At 46.6% G+C, this 13,453-nt stretch overlaps 1 protein-coding gene across 20 annotated transcripts in view; it reads left to right on the top strand.

Moving 5' to 3' along the window:
• The first annotated feature begins 2,512 nt into the window (after nucleotides 1–2,512).
• Nucleotides 2,513–13,453, top strand: part of EIF4G3 (eukaryotic translation initiation factor 4 gamma 3) — a 61,498-nt gene continuing 50,557 nt past the window's right edge. For 10 of the 20 annotated variants that reach the window (XM_087879035.1, XM_087879034.1, XM_087879032.1 and 7 more), the window contains exon 1: nucleotides 2,612–2,768. In XM_087879035.1, coding sequence (XP_087735161.1) covers nucleotides 2,737–2,768 — 32 coding nt within the window. In that variant the 5' untranslated portion in view covers nucleotides 2,612–2,736. Of the gene's footprint in view, nucleotides 2,769–13,453 lie in introns of all 20 variants that reach the window. The other 10 variants (XM_087879031.1, XM_060684533.2, XM_060684523.2 and 7 more) reach the window with 6 other exon arrangements.

Below are 13,453 nucleotides of genomic sequence, written 5' to 3'. Positions count from 1 at the left end.
GTGCATACGCTCTCAGTGTACATAAAAAGAAAAGATACATTCGTCAATCATAAGGGACAACACTTATAGTCCTAGGGTACAAATAAGCAATCGAATCATACTAGGAAACAATCAATATAAATCGTAAGGATACAGCAACAAGTTATTCATGCAGTCATAAGTGGCAGATGGGTGATAGGAACGATGAGAAGACTAATAGTAATAGTAATGCAGCCTAATGTGAATAGTTTGACAGTGTTGAGGGAATTATTTATTTAGCAGTGATGGCGTTTGGGAAAAAACTGTTCTTGTGTCTAGTTCTGATGTGCAGTGCTCTATAGCAGCAGTCACCAACTGGTGGTCCGTGAGAAAATTTTGGAGGTCCGCAGAAACATCATTTGCATTTTTAAAATATTAATATTAAATATTAATATTTAAATTTTAAAATATTAATATTAATATTTTAAATACTATTTATCTTCTTAAAAATTCATATTAGCGGACTGCGGGGTTTACAATGATGAATTTTAGTGGTCCCTGAGGTCCGAAAGGTTGGGGACCCCCTGCTCTATAGCGTCGTTTTGAAGGTAGGAGCCCGTAAGTCGATACTGGTGTGGCTGGGGAATTATGGGAGTGGAAGTCCAATCCCTGTGGAGGATTGAAATGACAGCCCTGGAGGTATAAGGAGATGTCAGAAAACTATCCAGAGAGCATTTTTTCTACAACCCCTTTGGCTGAAAAAATGCTTTTAAAAGTAAAAAAAAAAAAAAAGCCTCTGATGATCCCGCGGCTCAGCTGGGATCATCAGAGGCTTAAAAAAAAAAAAAAAAGAAAGCCTCTGCCGATCAGGCAAGTCAGCTGGGATCGTCAGAGACTTTAAAAGCATTTTTTTCAGCCGAAGAGGTTGTAGAAAAAATGCTTTTAAAAGTAAAAAAAAAAAAAAAAAAGTTGGCCATGCCCACTCAGTCATATTACCCCTCCCACCAAGCCACGCCCACAGAACTGGTAGTAACAAATTTTACATTTCACCACTGGGTTAGGGTTAGGGTCATTCCTTCTGGCCTCCTGGTATTTGCTCTGGGCAGTACTGGGGTGGGGGGGGCGAGGAGCACCCCAAGGCTGCCTGGCACGTTCTTAATGGAAATCCAGCCCAGAAACAGTTTTGGGGATCACACGGGGGTCATTTTCTTGTATTCCTCTAGGGCAGTGTTTCCCAAACTTGGCTATTTTAAGATGCATGGACTTCAACTCCCAGAATTCCCCAGCCAGTATGCCTTGTTGAGGAATAGTATGCCTGGTTGAGGAATTCTGGGAGTTGAAGTCCATACATCTTAAAATAGCCAAGTTTGGGAAACACTGCCCTAGGGAAATAAAATTACAAAGAAACATAACATGGAAGAGGGCTCCCTTGAACCACTCCAATGCCTTCATAGAATAGAATAGAATAGAATAGAATAGAATAGAATAGAATAGAATAGAATAGAATAGAATAGAATAGAATTTTTTTATTGGCCAAATGCGATTGGACACACAAGGAATTTGTCTTTGGTGCATAAGGTCTCAATATACATAAGAGACCAGATACGTTCATCAAGAATCATAAGGTATAACACTTAATGATAGTCATAGGGTACAAATAAGCAATTCATTCATTCATTCACTCATTCATTCATTCATTCATTCATTCTCTCTCTCTCTCTCTCTCTCACACACACACACACACACACACACAAACACAAACAATTTGAATCCTTGTGCAGGCGCCCCCACGTGTCGAAGCGCGGCGGATGCGCGTTTACCGGTTCCCATTCTCACGGCCTTCCTTAAAACCTTAGCGGAGCGCTTCTCGGAGCCTTTTCCCCCCGAAGCCGGCCGAGCGTTTCCGAACACGGCCCGAAAGGCAACCTTGAAAGCCCGAAACGTCTCAGACGCGCAGGCGCCGGCGGCACTTCCGAAGCTCGGAGCCGAACGTTCTCCGGAACTGCCCGAGCGTCCGACGACGACGACGACGTCGCCGCCGCTGCTGCCGCCGCCGTCCTGCCGGACTGCTGGAGGCGGCCGCCAGCGCCATGTTGGATATTCCGCTCCGTCCGTGAAGAGAATCCGCCGGCATCGCTCAGCCGAACGTCGCTAGAGGCCGCGGAGACGCTTCGCCCGGTCCTTGGGAGCCGAGAGCCGCCGGCGGAGGCGGCCTCATGAGCGGCGGCGCGGCCTGACCGGCCTCCGCTCGCCCCGGCCTGAGGAGGAGGAGGAGGCGGAGAGGAGGAGGAGGAGGAGGAGGAGGAGGCCGGCCGCGTTGTCACGGAGACCGGCCGGGGGTGCTGGCCCGCCGGGCTGCCCCCGCCCCCGCCCCGCCGCTCCCCGCCCCCCGCCCCGCCGCCGCCGCCGCCCCCGGCCTGGTGGTGGCTCCGCTTGGCCATGAGTTTACCGCAGAAGGCGGCCCTCAAGCCCGGCGCGGCGGCGGCGGCGGCGGCAGCGGGGGGAGCGGCGGCGGCGGCGGGAACGGCGCCCTCCTCAGGGAGCGGCGTGGGAGCCGGGCCGCCGCCGCCCCCGCCGCCTCTCCCACCGGCGGCGGCGGCGACGGCTGGAGCGACCCCTTCCCCGTCTCACCCGGCGGCGGCGGCGGCCAGCGGGGCGCCTCCTGCCGCTGCTCCCGTTCCTCCGCCGCCGGCAGCAGCAGCAGCCGCCGCCGTAGCAGTGGCCGGGACCCCTCCTGCTTCTGCCGCTGCGGTGCCGCCGCCGCCTCACCCTGCCGGCATGAGGGCTCTGCAGGCCCCGCCGCCCCAACAGTATCCTTGGCCACCGGGGTCGGGGAAGGTTCGGGAGGAAGGAAGGAAGGAAAGGAAAAAAAAAGCGACTGAATGGAGGAGAAGGAAAGGAAAGGGGAAAAAAGACTGAATGGAGGAGAAGGAAGATCGGAGGAGAAGGAAGGAAGGAAGGAAAGAAAAAAAGACTGAATGGAGGAGAAGGATGATCGAAGGGAGGGAAGGGAGGAAAGAGAAAAGACTGAATGGAGGAGAAGGAAAGGAAAGGGGGAAAAAAGACTGAATGGAGGAGAAGGAAGATCAGAGGGAAAGGAAAAAAAGACTGAATGGAGAAGGATGATTGAAGGGAAGGAAGGGAAGGAAAAAAGACTGAATGGAGGAGAAGGAAGATCGGAGGGAAGGAAGGAAGGAAAGAAAACTGAATGGAGGAGAAGGAAGGAAGGAAAGGGGGAAAAGACTGAATGAAGGAGAAGGAAGATCGGAGGGAAGGAAGGAAGGAAAGAAAACTGAATGGAGGAGAAGGAAGGAAGGAAAGGGGGAAAAGACTGAATGAAGGAGAAGGAAGATCGGAGGGAAGGAAAGAAAAAAAAAGACTGAATGAAGGAGAAGGAAGATCGGAGGGAAGGAAAGGAAAAAAAGACTGAATGGAGGGGAAGGAAGGGAAAGAAGGAAAGGGAAGGAAAAAGCACCCCCCTCCCTCCGCGGGAGCCAGCAGTCTCCTTCCCGGCAAGGAAGGCCATGCAAAGCCGGCCGGCTGGCGCCAGAAAGCCGGCCCGTGCAGGTTGCCTGGGTGGGCAGGGAGGAGGGGGCTGGACTAGAAGACCTCCCAAGACCCCTTTTCCAGCAGGATCGAAACTTTGCCTTCTTCTTCTTCCCAGGAATGGGTGAAGGGCCACAAGGGTGTGATTTTAAACCCGGCTCTTTCTGCCTTTCTCTTTCTTTTTCCTGGAACCGACACACACCCCGCCCGCTTTCTCTTTCGCTTTGAAAAGGGTGGGGGGGGGGGGAATGGAAAGGAAACCTCCCTGCCTGCAATTCTCCGGAAGAAGAGAAAGAGAGAGGCTTTTTTTAGTGCCTTGTCCGAGGAAAAGGATGTTTGGAGGGGCCGCGTATCCCCCACCCTGGATTTGGTACCTGGAGGATCTGCGGGGATGCTGTGACTGGGGGTGGTGGTGGTAGGGAAGGAGGGGGGGGTCATGCTGGATTCACAACCGGAAGTTGTGATGGTGGGAAATAAATCCGATTTGTGTAAGGATGCTCTGTTCCAGCTAACCCTGAAGATGACCCTGCCTTGTTCTGACCGGTATTGTCTTTACCGAAAGATCTCTTTTGCGTTTGAATCTGACATCTGGTGACAAGATAGTCCAGCTTTTTTTTATTTATGAGATAGGAACCTCTTGCTGGCAGGTCCTCCTTATTTTCTGAATAAGACAGGCGTGCTTTTGACATGTTAGACCTAATTCAATGTCTTTGATGGGGATTTTACGTTTAATACTTGATTGCTTTGAAACGGGTTGCGGGGAAATGGCCAAATCTCACATAAGTAACGTGAAATACGTCTCCCAGCATTCCTTAAGGGGAGAGAGTTGTTTCTGGTGAGGTGGTGGTTTGTGGCGACGGGGGGTATCTGAAAAGCGTCTTCCAAAATGGTCACCCTTTGGAAAATATATACATATACCTGAAACTCGTATTTTTAGAATTTATGGGGTTAGGATTTCTATGAAGGTGTGTGAGAAAGGAAAGTATGGAATTGGGAATGTTGGGAACAGCGTGTTTGTAATGGGGTCAGTCCATCATGGTCTGTTGTAGGTAGAAAGTGGAGGGAGGGGAGGGAAAGGATTGTGTTTTAATTTTGGGAATGTTCTGTGAATTTAAGATCGGTGCCTGAGGATGATTGCCAGAAGTGCTGTTGTTGTTTTTTTTTTGTTTTTTTTTTTGCTGTGTCAGCCAGGTTACTGTAGAATTTCTCTTGGTTGTATGGCCCACTGTAATAGCAGTGAGATCCTTGAATGCAATATTTCTTTTTAGGCCTTTTTGTGGCTTTTCTACTTCTGAGTAAGGTAGGCATGACAGGCCCTCTTAAAGTCTCCAGATCTGTTTTCCTGCTTGGATGAAATTCAACTGAGGACAATATACGCTTCATCCTCCCTTGGTTTATATTCATCGAACAGCTCGGTCTTTGGTTTAGTACAGATTGAACTTGTATCTTTTTAATTTCTCCAGAATCTTTTTTTCTACAAAAGGACTGTGTAAGGTTGGCACCCATTTTAAGCATGGCTGCCATAAATAAAATTAGTTTTGGGGGTAGCTTGCAGTGAATGACAGTGGGTACATAGGCCTGTGGAATTTTTTTTTTTACTGGAGTTTCTCTGTTTAACTCTCTTGGATTTTATGAAAATGCATTTTAAAGCTGGAAGGAAATACTTTTAGGCTCCAGGACTTAGTTGGCTTCTGGGATTTTTGGTCTGGGAGTAGAACGTGACTTCACAGTATTGTGTATTTTTGTAATAAGGATTAAATGTATACTTTCCAGCATCAGTGAATGTGTAGTAAGTATGGCTTGGAAAGAAGGCAAATACGTGTTAATATGTGATGGCGAAAATCAGGAGTGCAATAGTACCTTTTCTGACTAATGTATTTTACCAAAAGTCATAAGCTTCTGTGAGCATCATCAGATGAAGATACTTGTAATTGATAAGGTCCTGTCTCATGAATAATCTGCATAACCAATCTGTCTTCCCCTCCTTTTCTATCTCTCCCCAATTTAAATTCTTCATCAGTCTAGCTACCCTAGGCTCCCATCAAATGAACCATCACTGACAACCTTTCCCTATTAATAAAACACATTTTATATTTGTTTGCTTGTTTGATTGATTTCTATAGCTGCCCATCTCAGCAATTGACTCTGGGTGTCTCACATTGTATTTATTTATTTAATTTCATTCATTCACTCACTCATTCATTCACTCATTTGTTCATGTGTGTGTGTGTGTTTCTCTTTAGCCAGGTTCTTCCTATGTAAACCAAGATTTTTCTGCAGCCGTAGTTCATGGGCAGCAGGGAGCTTGCTGGCTGCTGGAAAAAAAGCCTAGAAACTAGTGGATTGGGATTTCACTGAACTAAGGCTGCAGAAAAATCTTAGTTTATGTAGGAAGAACCTGGCTAAAGAGAAACACACATAAAGATCTACGAAAAGAAAAGAAAACATATATATATGTGTGTATATATGAGACAGGCAGTTATAGAAACCATATATATCATCTCAGCAAATGACTCTGGGCAGCTTAAGAGTTGTTGGAAAAGGTGCTTCCAGACGCCTTTTGATTTTTACCCTTGCTTCGCATAGGTTTTGTAGTTCCATTGTGCTTTTCTTGCATATGTCATCAGAAGGAGTAACTGGGTTTGTAGAAGTACAGTGATATCTCTCATTTGTTTAAAAAAAATCTTCCTTAGGTTAGTTAAGAACAAGAAGCCTGGAATTGCTGCTAAAAATATGAGCACAGCATTGTAACCTAAAATCTGTTTCTACATTTGCCTTTGGATATGAGGGGTGAATCTGGTAAGGATGCCAATGGTCAACAGAGAAGAAAAAACAAGAGAGTTTGAACTTTGCAGCACCAACCTGTATCAAAGGCGCTGCTGCTTTGCGCTGCAGTGAATGCAATTGAGGCTTCCTCCCTGTCCGCAGTGAAAACTCTGGACTGGTCAAGTTGACTCTTCTGTCAAGGCAAGGACCAGCTAAGGGTGTAACCCCTTAGTGTGGAGACCAGCATTGTGACAATTGATTGAACGTGCCCCATTTCTGAATTCCACTTATCAGTTTCCATCAAATTTTCTGATTGATTCATTTGCCAAGGTTCTCTTTGCACGACAGGCTTCACTGATTTCAGACAGGTAATACGTTGTGTGAAGAGCTAAACCCAGTTAGCAGTGGGGATCTATTGGGGGATTTGTTGGGCGAGGGCTGGGGGTGGGGTGTCGCTGAGTTGATTCCCTGTAGCCATTGAGAGAAAGAGAGAGAGAGAGAGTTGTATTCAATTGAGACAGGAGACTGATCTCCCTCTTCCAGAGCTGCTGGAGCAGAGTACTTGAGTGATCCTGCAAAAATGCCTTTCTCTAGTCCATCTCCATTTTTGCTTTCCAGGTGTTTTCTGTGGCCAAGGGAAGACAGGAAGAAGGACAGGAAGCGGGGTGGAGGCGGCGGGGAAATGGAGGGGTGGGTAAGTTTTCCCCAGTGTGGTTTTGCTGTGGCACACATTAGGAGGCGAAAGGGGCTTTCCTTTTTGGGCAGCTGGAAGGCCAACAAAGATGTCCGCTCCCCACTTGGCTGGTGCAGTCATTTGCTGCTGGCACCCAGTGACCAGTGTTCAGCAGAGTGTCGCGGCCTATCCAGCCGCCCCGGTTGCAGGTTTCATTTCTTGTGTTTTCAGGAGAGGAAGCTGTGTGAAGTTGGTTTGAAATTCAGAGGCTTTCCGCTTTCTGGTGTTGTTTAATAATATTGGGAATGTGATAATGTTTGCAGGCGCAAGGCCACTCCTTCTCTCCTTCTACGAACTGCAGCAGAGCTGTCCTTCAGAAGCTTCTGAGGATGTTTCCGCTGCAATGATGGTGGGTACAGCTGATCTGGCTTTTTTTTTTTTTTGAATGAAAATGTATAACAACAGCGGGGAGAAATGCGGGGACGGACAGCCAGGATGCGAAAGCAAAGAAAAAAACTGAAAGAGAACGAACGCAGCCAAGAGCCGAGCCTTCCCGGAAGGAGAGAACGTGAGCTACCGTGGGAGCGAACAAGCTGTGTGAAGACAGGTGAACTCTGAAAGCTGCTTTGGGTGCGTCCTTCCAGGGAGGCTGAAGGGCTGCTTGTAATGCGGGCGGCTGCCTTTTTGATTGCTGACATCGGCAAGGACAAAACACGCAGTTTTGGAGAATGGCCGATTCGGATCCTTTTGGGATTTAGAGGCGGCCCCAAGTCCAGAAGACCTCTGATTACGCAGGTGTGAGTTGGACAGCCAGTTGTATCAAGTTGGAGACATTTCTGTATAAAGAAATAGCGTGCTAAGAGATTGCACAGTTGCTTCGTTTTAGGACAGTAGTGTGTTTTTTAGTGGCGGATGCAAATGCCACTGGACTGCCTCCGTCCATCTGTCCGTCCGTCTTTATCGAGTTATGCAAGTTATGGGTTCATTTTCATGGCACCTTAATACAGGGATCATGGCTTAATAACCCTTTTATGATGAATGAGTCGTATGCTGGAGCTGCTATCCTTTGACCTGGTCCTAGGAAGGAAACTCGCTTGCTTGCTGGCTGCCTGGATGGATGGATGACTTTTCACCCAGGAATAAAAGTAGAACAGAGGCTTCTCCGTACCCGTCAACTACTTTTTGGGTAAAGTCCTTTCAGGATGCAGCAACAAGGATGGTTGTGTGAAAGATTTATTTATTTATTTATTTATTTAATTTTATTTATTTATTAATTTAAATAAAGAGAGGCCAGCTCCCCTTGCAGAGAACTGAGTCAGCCACATTAGTTGATTGTACCTTTCTGTTCCCGATATGAGTATTAGTGTTATTTATGTTATTTATGTACGTAGTTGAAAACAGTTTGGCCCCAGGTGAGTTGCTGACACCTTGCTCCAAGGAGGTCTGAGATTGGGCAACCAACACTAGGCCTTAGTGGTGGCATCTGTGTAATGGCCTTTCCCAGAAAGTCCACATGGCAAAACACTCTTTACCGAGGACTGTTGGGATTTTGTTTAGATATTTTATACCTTTCATTGTAATTCACTTGATAAAGTTTCCCAATAAACAATTCTTGCTTGAGGAATTTTTGAGAGTTTCCAGTTTGGCCTACAACTGAACAGTTCGACTTTTGATGCCTTTCTTTCTTTCTTTCTTTCTTTCTTTCTTTCTTTCTTTCTTTCTTTCTTTCTTTCTTTCTTTCTTTCTTTCTTTCTTTCTTTCTTTCTTTCTTTCTTTCTTTCTTCCTTCCTTCCTTCCTTCCTTCCTTCCTTCCTTCCTTCCTTCCTTCCCCTCTCTCTCTCTCTCTCTCTCCCTCCCTCCCTCCCTCCCTCCCTCCTTCCTTCCTTCCTTCCTTCCTTCCTTCCTTCCTTCCTTAATCATTAAATATGCAGCCTGATCAGTTGAGTGAAATGAATGAAAATGCTTCAGTTTCTCGAGATTCATGCTAGGCCTCCCTGGATTGTGGAACTTTATGCTGGCTTCTCTTAATTGTGGGCTCCTTTTGCAATTAATGTGAGTTAACTTTGAACAGTCACTAAATGAAGTGTTGCTAAGTCGAGGACTTGCCTGTATTGCTGGTGGTTTTGCTGGAAAGTTTTGAGTTCATTGCCATACACACAGACCAATGATAGCTAAAGTAAATATTGTTGTTTTTCCCAGAAGCAAAACGCCATGTTTTTAATTCTTTCGTGGATCTTTTTGGACAGTGGTTGAGGAAGCATATCATTAAGAAGTTCTTTGTGATAACTTTGTGCGGTTTAATGAGGTAGGGGGGAAACTGGTTCCTCGGCTGGTTTAGTTGCATGGATGGTTTTAGGTTGGTAGACTGGAACTGGCTTCCTTTTCTGCGAAAGTGAAGTAGAGGTGCTGGATGGAAGAATCCTCTCATTTTTATTTTTTTTTAATTTGATTTATATGCCGCCCTTCTCCGGAGACTCAGGGCGGCTTACAGTGCGTTAAGCAATAGCCTTCATACTTTGGTATATTTATACAAAGTCAGCTTATTGCCCCCACAAACTGGGTCCTCATTTAACCTACCTTAGAAAGGATGGAAGGCTGAGTCAACCTTGAGCCTTGGAGAGATTCGAACCAGCAGTAAATTGCAGACAGCTGTGTTAATAACAGGGTGTTTTAAACCACTGTAGTACCAAGGCTCATTGCACATCAGCCAGCATATTGTTCAAAGGGACCTTTAGTGACAATCCAGCTACATTCCGGTTAGAGTCCTGCTGCATGCAGTAACCACCTTCATCTTAACCTCAGCAAGAGGAGCTTCTTCCAGAGTATTGTAGACTTAATGGAGCCATTCACTCCACTTTTTAACAGTGAATTTGCTCGGCAAAATTTTGCAGGAGTTCTGAACCACCTGGCTGTAGCCAGTGTTTGCATAGCAACATATCCACAACAGAGACAGTTTTCCATTGATAGGTGTGGTATGTTTAATATCTTCCTCCTTCGGTTGTGAGAAGCAGCTTCTTTTAATTTCAAGCCGGTGTTTCCTGAGACAGTTCTTTTACCTGTTTGCACTAATACTTTGGAGCTGCTGCGCTGTGTTGCTGCACTTTTATAAAGTTTCTGGGCTTTGCCCAGTTAGGGGAAAAAAAAGATTATTGCTCTTTTTAAATTCTCAGATTATGCTTCTCTTCGACTAATGTTCTTTGTTTTTTAAAATTTCCGACTTAATTTTGCAGAATTAGCTTTTGTTAACATTTATTTCTTGATGTCAAACCACCTAATGACTTACCTGGGCTTCATTTTCAATGGTTTTAAGAACCGGACCAGAAATTAAAACCTCTTGCAAATCTCCTGCTGATGATCAAATTAGATTTTCAGGAATTACAATCCAACACGTATATTTGTTTACAGTAGGGTGGTGGGGTTTTTTTTGGCCGTTCCTTATAGTGAGTGACATTCTGTGAAATCGCTTTTCACTGACTAGAGAATTTTAAGTGCACTAATACGATTGCAGGAAGCTAGTTTTGAAAGGGTTCCCCGGGGGCATAAATATTGATAGTCTGAGAATGGGGCTTCTGCGAGAGACCTTTTGCATTTTCCTTGAATAATTTCTTTGTGACACAAAGAAGAATTGCAAACGGATGAAAGGACATTTGCTGGCTGTTAAGTCTCCCGTGGTCGGTGTAAGCAGGACGGTTGAATGACGCTGACTGTTCATTCAAAGGGCACCGATGGCCCAGGCCGAGTCTTAATTATCAGTCAGAAAAAAAGCCGGAGTAAAACTGGTCCAAGGTGTAAAAGAAAGATTCATTAGCCAGAGTGTTTCTGGCCAGCTGCTTGCCATATCTGGCACGTTGTGGCTGAGATATGCTGCCTTCCTCACATTTCCCGGTGGTACCCGAGCTGGGCATGTTCCTTTCAGCTGAGTTTGCAGATAGACAATGGCTGTGTTTCTGGCTCTGGGGTGGGCAGTGTGTGGCTCCTGCAGAGGTCTTTTCCTGCCTCGCTGCTTGGCAGCCAAGGAGACATCCCCTAAAGAGCCACCAGTTGGTCCTTTCCTCCCCCCTCGGTTCCTTTTGGCTCTGCTCCGCCATTCAGAAGACTGGCAATGGCCGGAGAAACAAAGGGCTCTTTCAGGCCCCAGGCTTTTGTTAATGCTCCCAGCTTCTCTTCCCGGTTCCTAGTCCAATTGTTCCTCCTCAAGCAGTCCCAAGGGCTCTTGGGAAGCAACGTTCCCTGGCTGGAAGGAGAAGTTCTGCCCCGATCTCATCAGGGAAGAGTGGAAAGGCCCTGGCTTCAAGTGACCGGTTGGAAAAGGTCTGCCGGCCAGCCTCCCATCGGGGGCTGTTCAGTGGCTTCAGTGGCCTCCTTTATCTTGTGCAATTCAGCTTGCTCCCATGGTGGTATTCACTTACCTTCGCTACCAGTTTGCAAATTTGAGCGCGATGCACAGAGCATCAAAAACGGGACGTGATGACATCCGGGCGAGTGGGCAGAGCCTTTCACCGCCACTGCTACCGGTTTGCTCAAACCGGATAGAACCGGCTGAATACCACCACTGGTTGGGGGTGATGGGAGTTGTATTCCGGTACATTTTGAAGATGCTGGATATCGATCGGGCTGGTCCTCCTGGAGCTCACGTTAACGTCGAGGCTGTTTCCCTCTGAATGGAAGGAGGCAGGTCGTTATGGCGGGTCACCTCCTGGCGCAGCTGTCCTGGAATGGTATTTGGATGGAAGCAGTCCACTGCTGGCCTTGGGACAATCTTGGATTGGGCTGCTGCTAGGTTAATTTCCCATGGAATATTTGCACTGTGTTATCGATGCGAGCAGCTTACCTTTTTAAATTCTCCCTTGTTTTCCAAGTGACGGGCTTCTAGTGCGCTCAACAAGCGTGTAAGACGGTGCGAGAGTAAATCTGATGGCCTCATCCATCTGTTGAATTCCTATCGTTTACTGTTCTCGTTACTGTCCCACCCTTTTTCCCGGAGGGGCCTAGAACATTTGACAAAAGAACTCTCCGAAACTTTCCAATGAACGATTACCCGGAAAGTCAACAGTCCTTAAAGCAATAAATCAATGACAGGGTGCCTAATCAATAAGCAAATCTGAATGCAACTCAGTCTGGCCGGATATTTTAGCGCTGTCCAAAGGGGCAGAGCCAGTAGTGGGATTTGACCAGTTTGGACCGGTTCAGGCGAACCGTTTGCTCCGGTTTTCAGCCGTGAACAAACCGGTACTCTCTTTCTTTGAAGTGGGCCCGCCCGTCTGCCCGCCCCTGTGTTATACTCACCTATATTTCTGCTTCCAAAGCCCAACTGATCGGGGAGGCAGAGTTGGTTGCCGCTCCTCAGCTGTTTTCCTTGCTCTCAGCAACACAGAAGTTCAATTTTCTGTGCACACACAAGTAGTGTGCGTCTGGCCCGCGCTCAGCGAACCGGTTGTTAAACCGGTAGGATCCCACCGTTGGGCAGAGCCCCCGCTCCTTGGCAGGCGCTGCTGTCTCCAAACTCTGGGCCGCCTTGCCTTGCCCGAGGCTGAGCAGGACCGAGGGACGGAGACGTTCCTAAGGTGGCAGTTCTTGAGATCGTGGCCCTCATCCTGGCACCTTGAAAGCTGCTTCTTCTGGATGTCAGAAACGGAGCCTTGAAGCAAAGCCAGAGGTGATGGGCTCCTCTGCCACGCGGGCTTCCGGCCTGCTGTGTCCACGGATGCCCATCTGCCACTAAAGCATCGAAGTCTGTGGGCCACTTGGACTGTAAGCATAGCATGGACCAAGGGCTGAGCAGAGCTCCCTGCTTGTGGGGTGAACAGTTTTTCCTCTTTTTTTAAAAAAAAAACGTTACCGGCAATCCTCGACTTATAACCGCAATTGCGCCCCTGATTTTTGTTGCCAAGTGAAACCTTTGTGAAGGGAATTTTGCCTGATTTTACAACCTTTCTTAGCCGCCGTTGCTAAGCAAATCGTTACAGTTGTTAAAAGTTAATCGCACGGGATGTTAAGCGAAGCTGGCTTCCCTGTTGACTTTGCTGGTGAGAAGGTCGCCAAAGGGGAACTGCGACGGTCGTAAATATGAGTCAGTTGCCAAGCGTCTGAATCTTTTTTTTTTAAAAAAATCTTTATTTACATTTGTCATTAAAAAAGAAGACAACACACCAGATAAATGACAAACAAAACAACAAAACAAATAACATACATGTCTATAAGTAGTACCTTAATAACTTAATATTCGGTACAATATATCTATGTTACATTCCGGGGGAGGCAGAACAACCTAATTTACATTTATAAATCAATTAGGTCTATCCGACCTCACTTTACTTGTATCATATAAATTCTTCAATAAATACGACTCCTAATCTAATTTGGGATTATAATTTCCTCTTTGATAGCCAAATATATAGTTTTTCCCAAGATAAACATGTTTGTGTTTGGTCTCTATCTTTCAGTTTTTTAGTCAATTTATCTGCTTCCGCACAATCCAAAATCTTCTTTATAATTGCTTCCTCTGATGGG

The sequence above is a fragment of the Pantherophis guttatus genome, chromosome 15 (assembly GCF_059756535.1).
Source record: "Pantherophis guttatus breed Tessera chromosome 15, ASM5975653v1, whole genome shotgun sequence".
NCBI classification, from domain to species: Eukaryota; Metazoa; Chordata; class Lepidosauria; order Squamata; family Colubridae; genus Pantherophis; species Pantherophis guttatus.
Note: the sequence above shows the minus strand (reverse complement) of the source record. Positions and strands in the feature narration are given on the sequence as shown.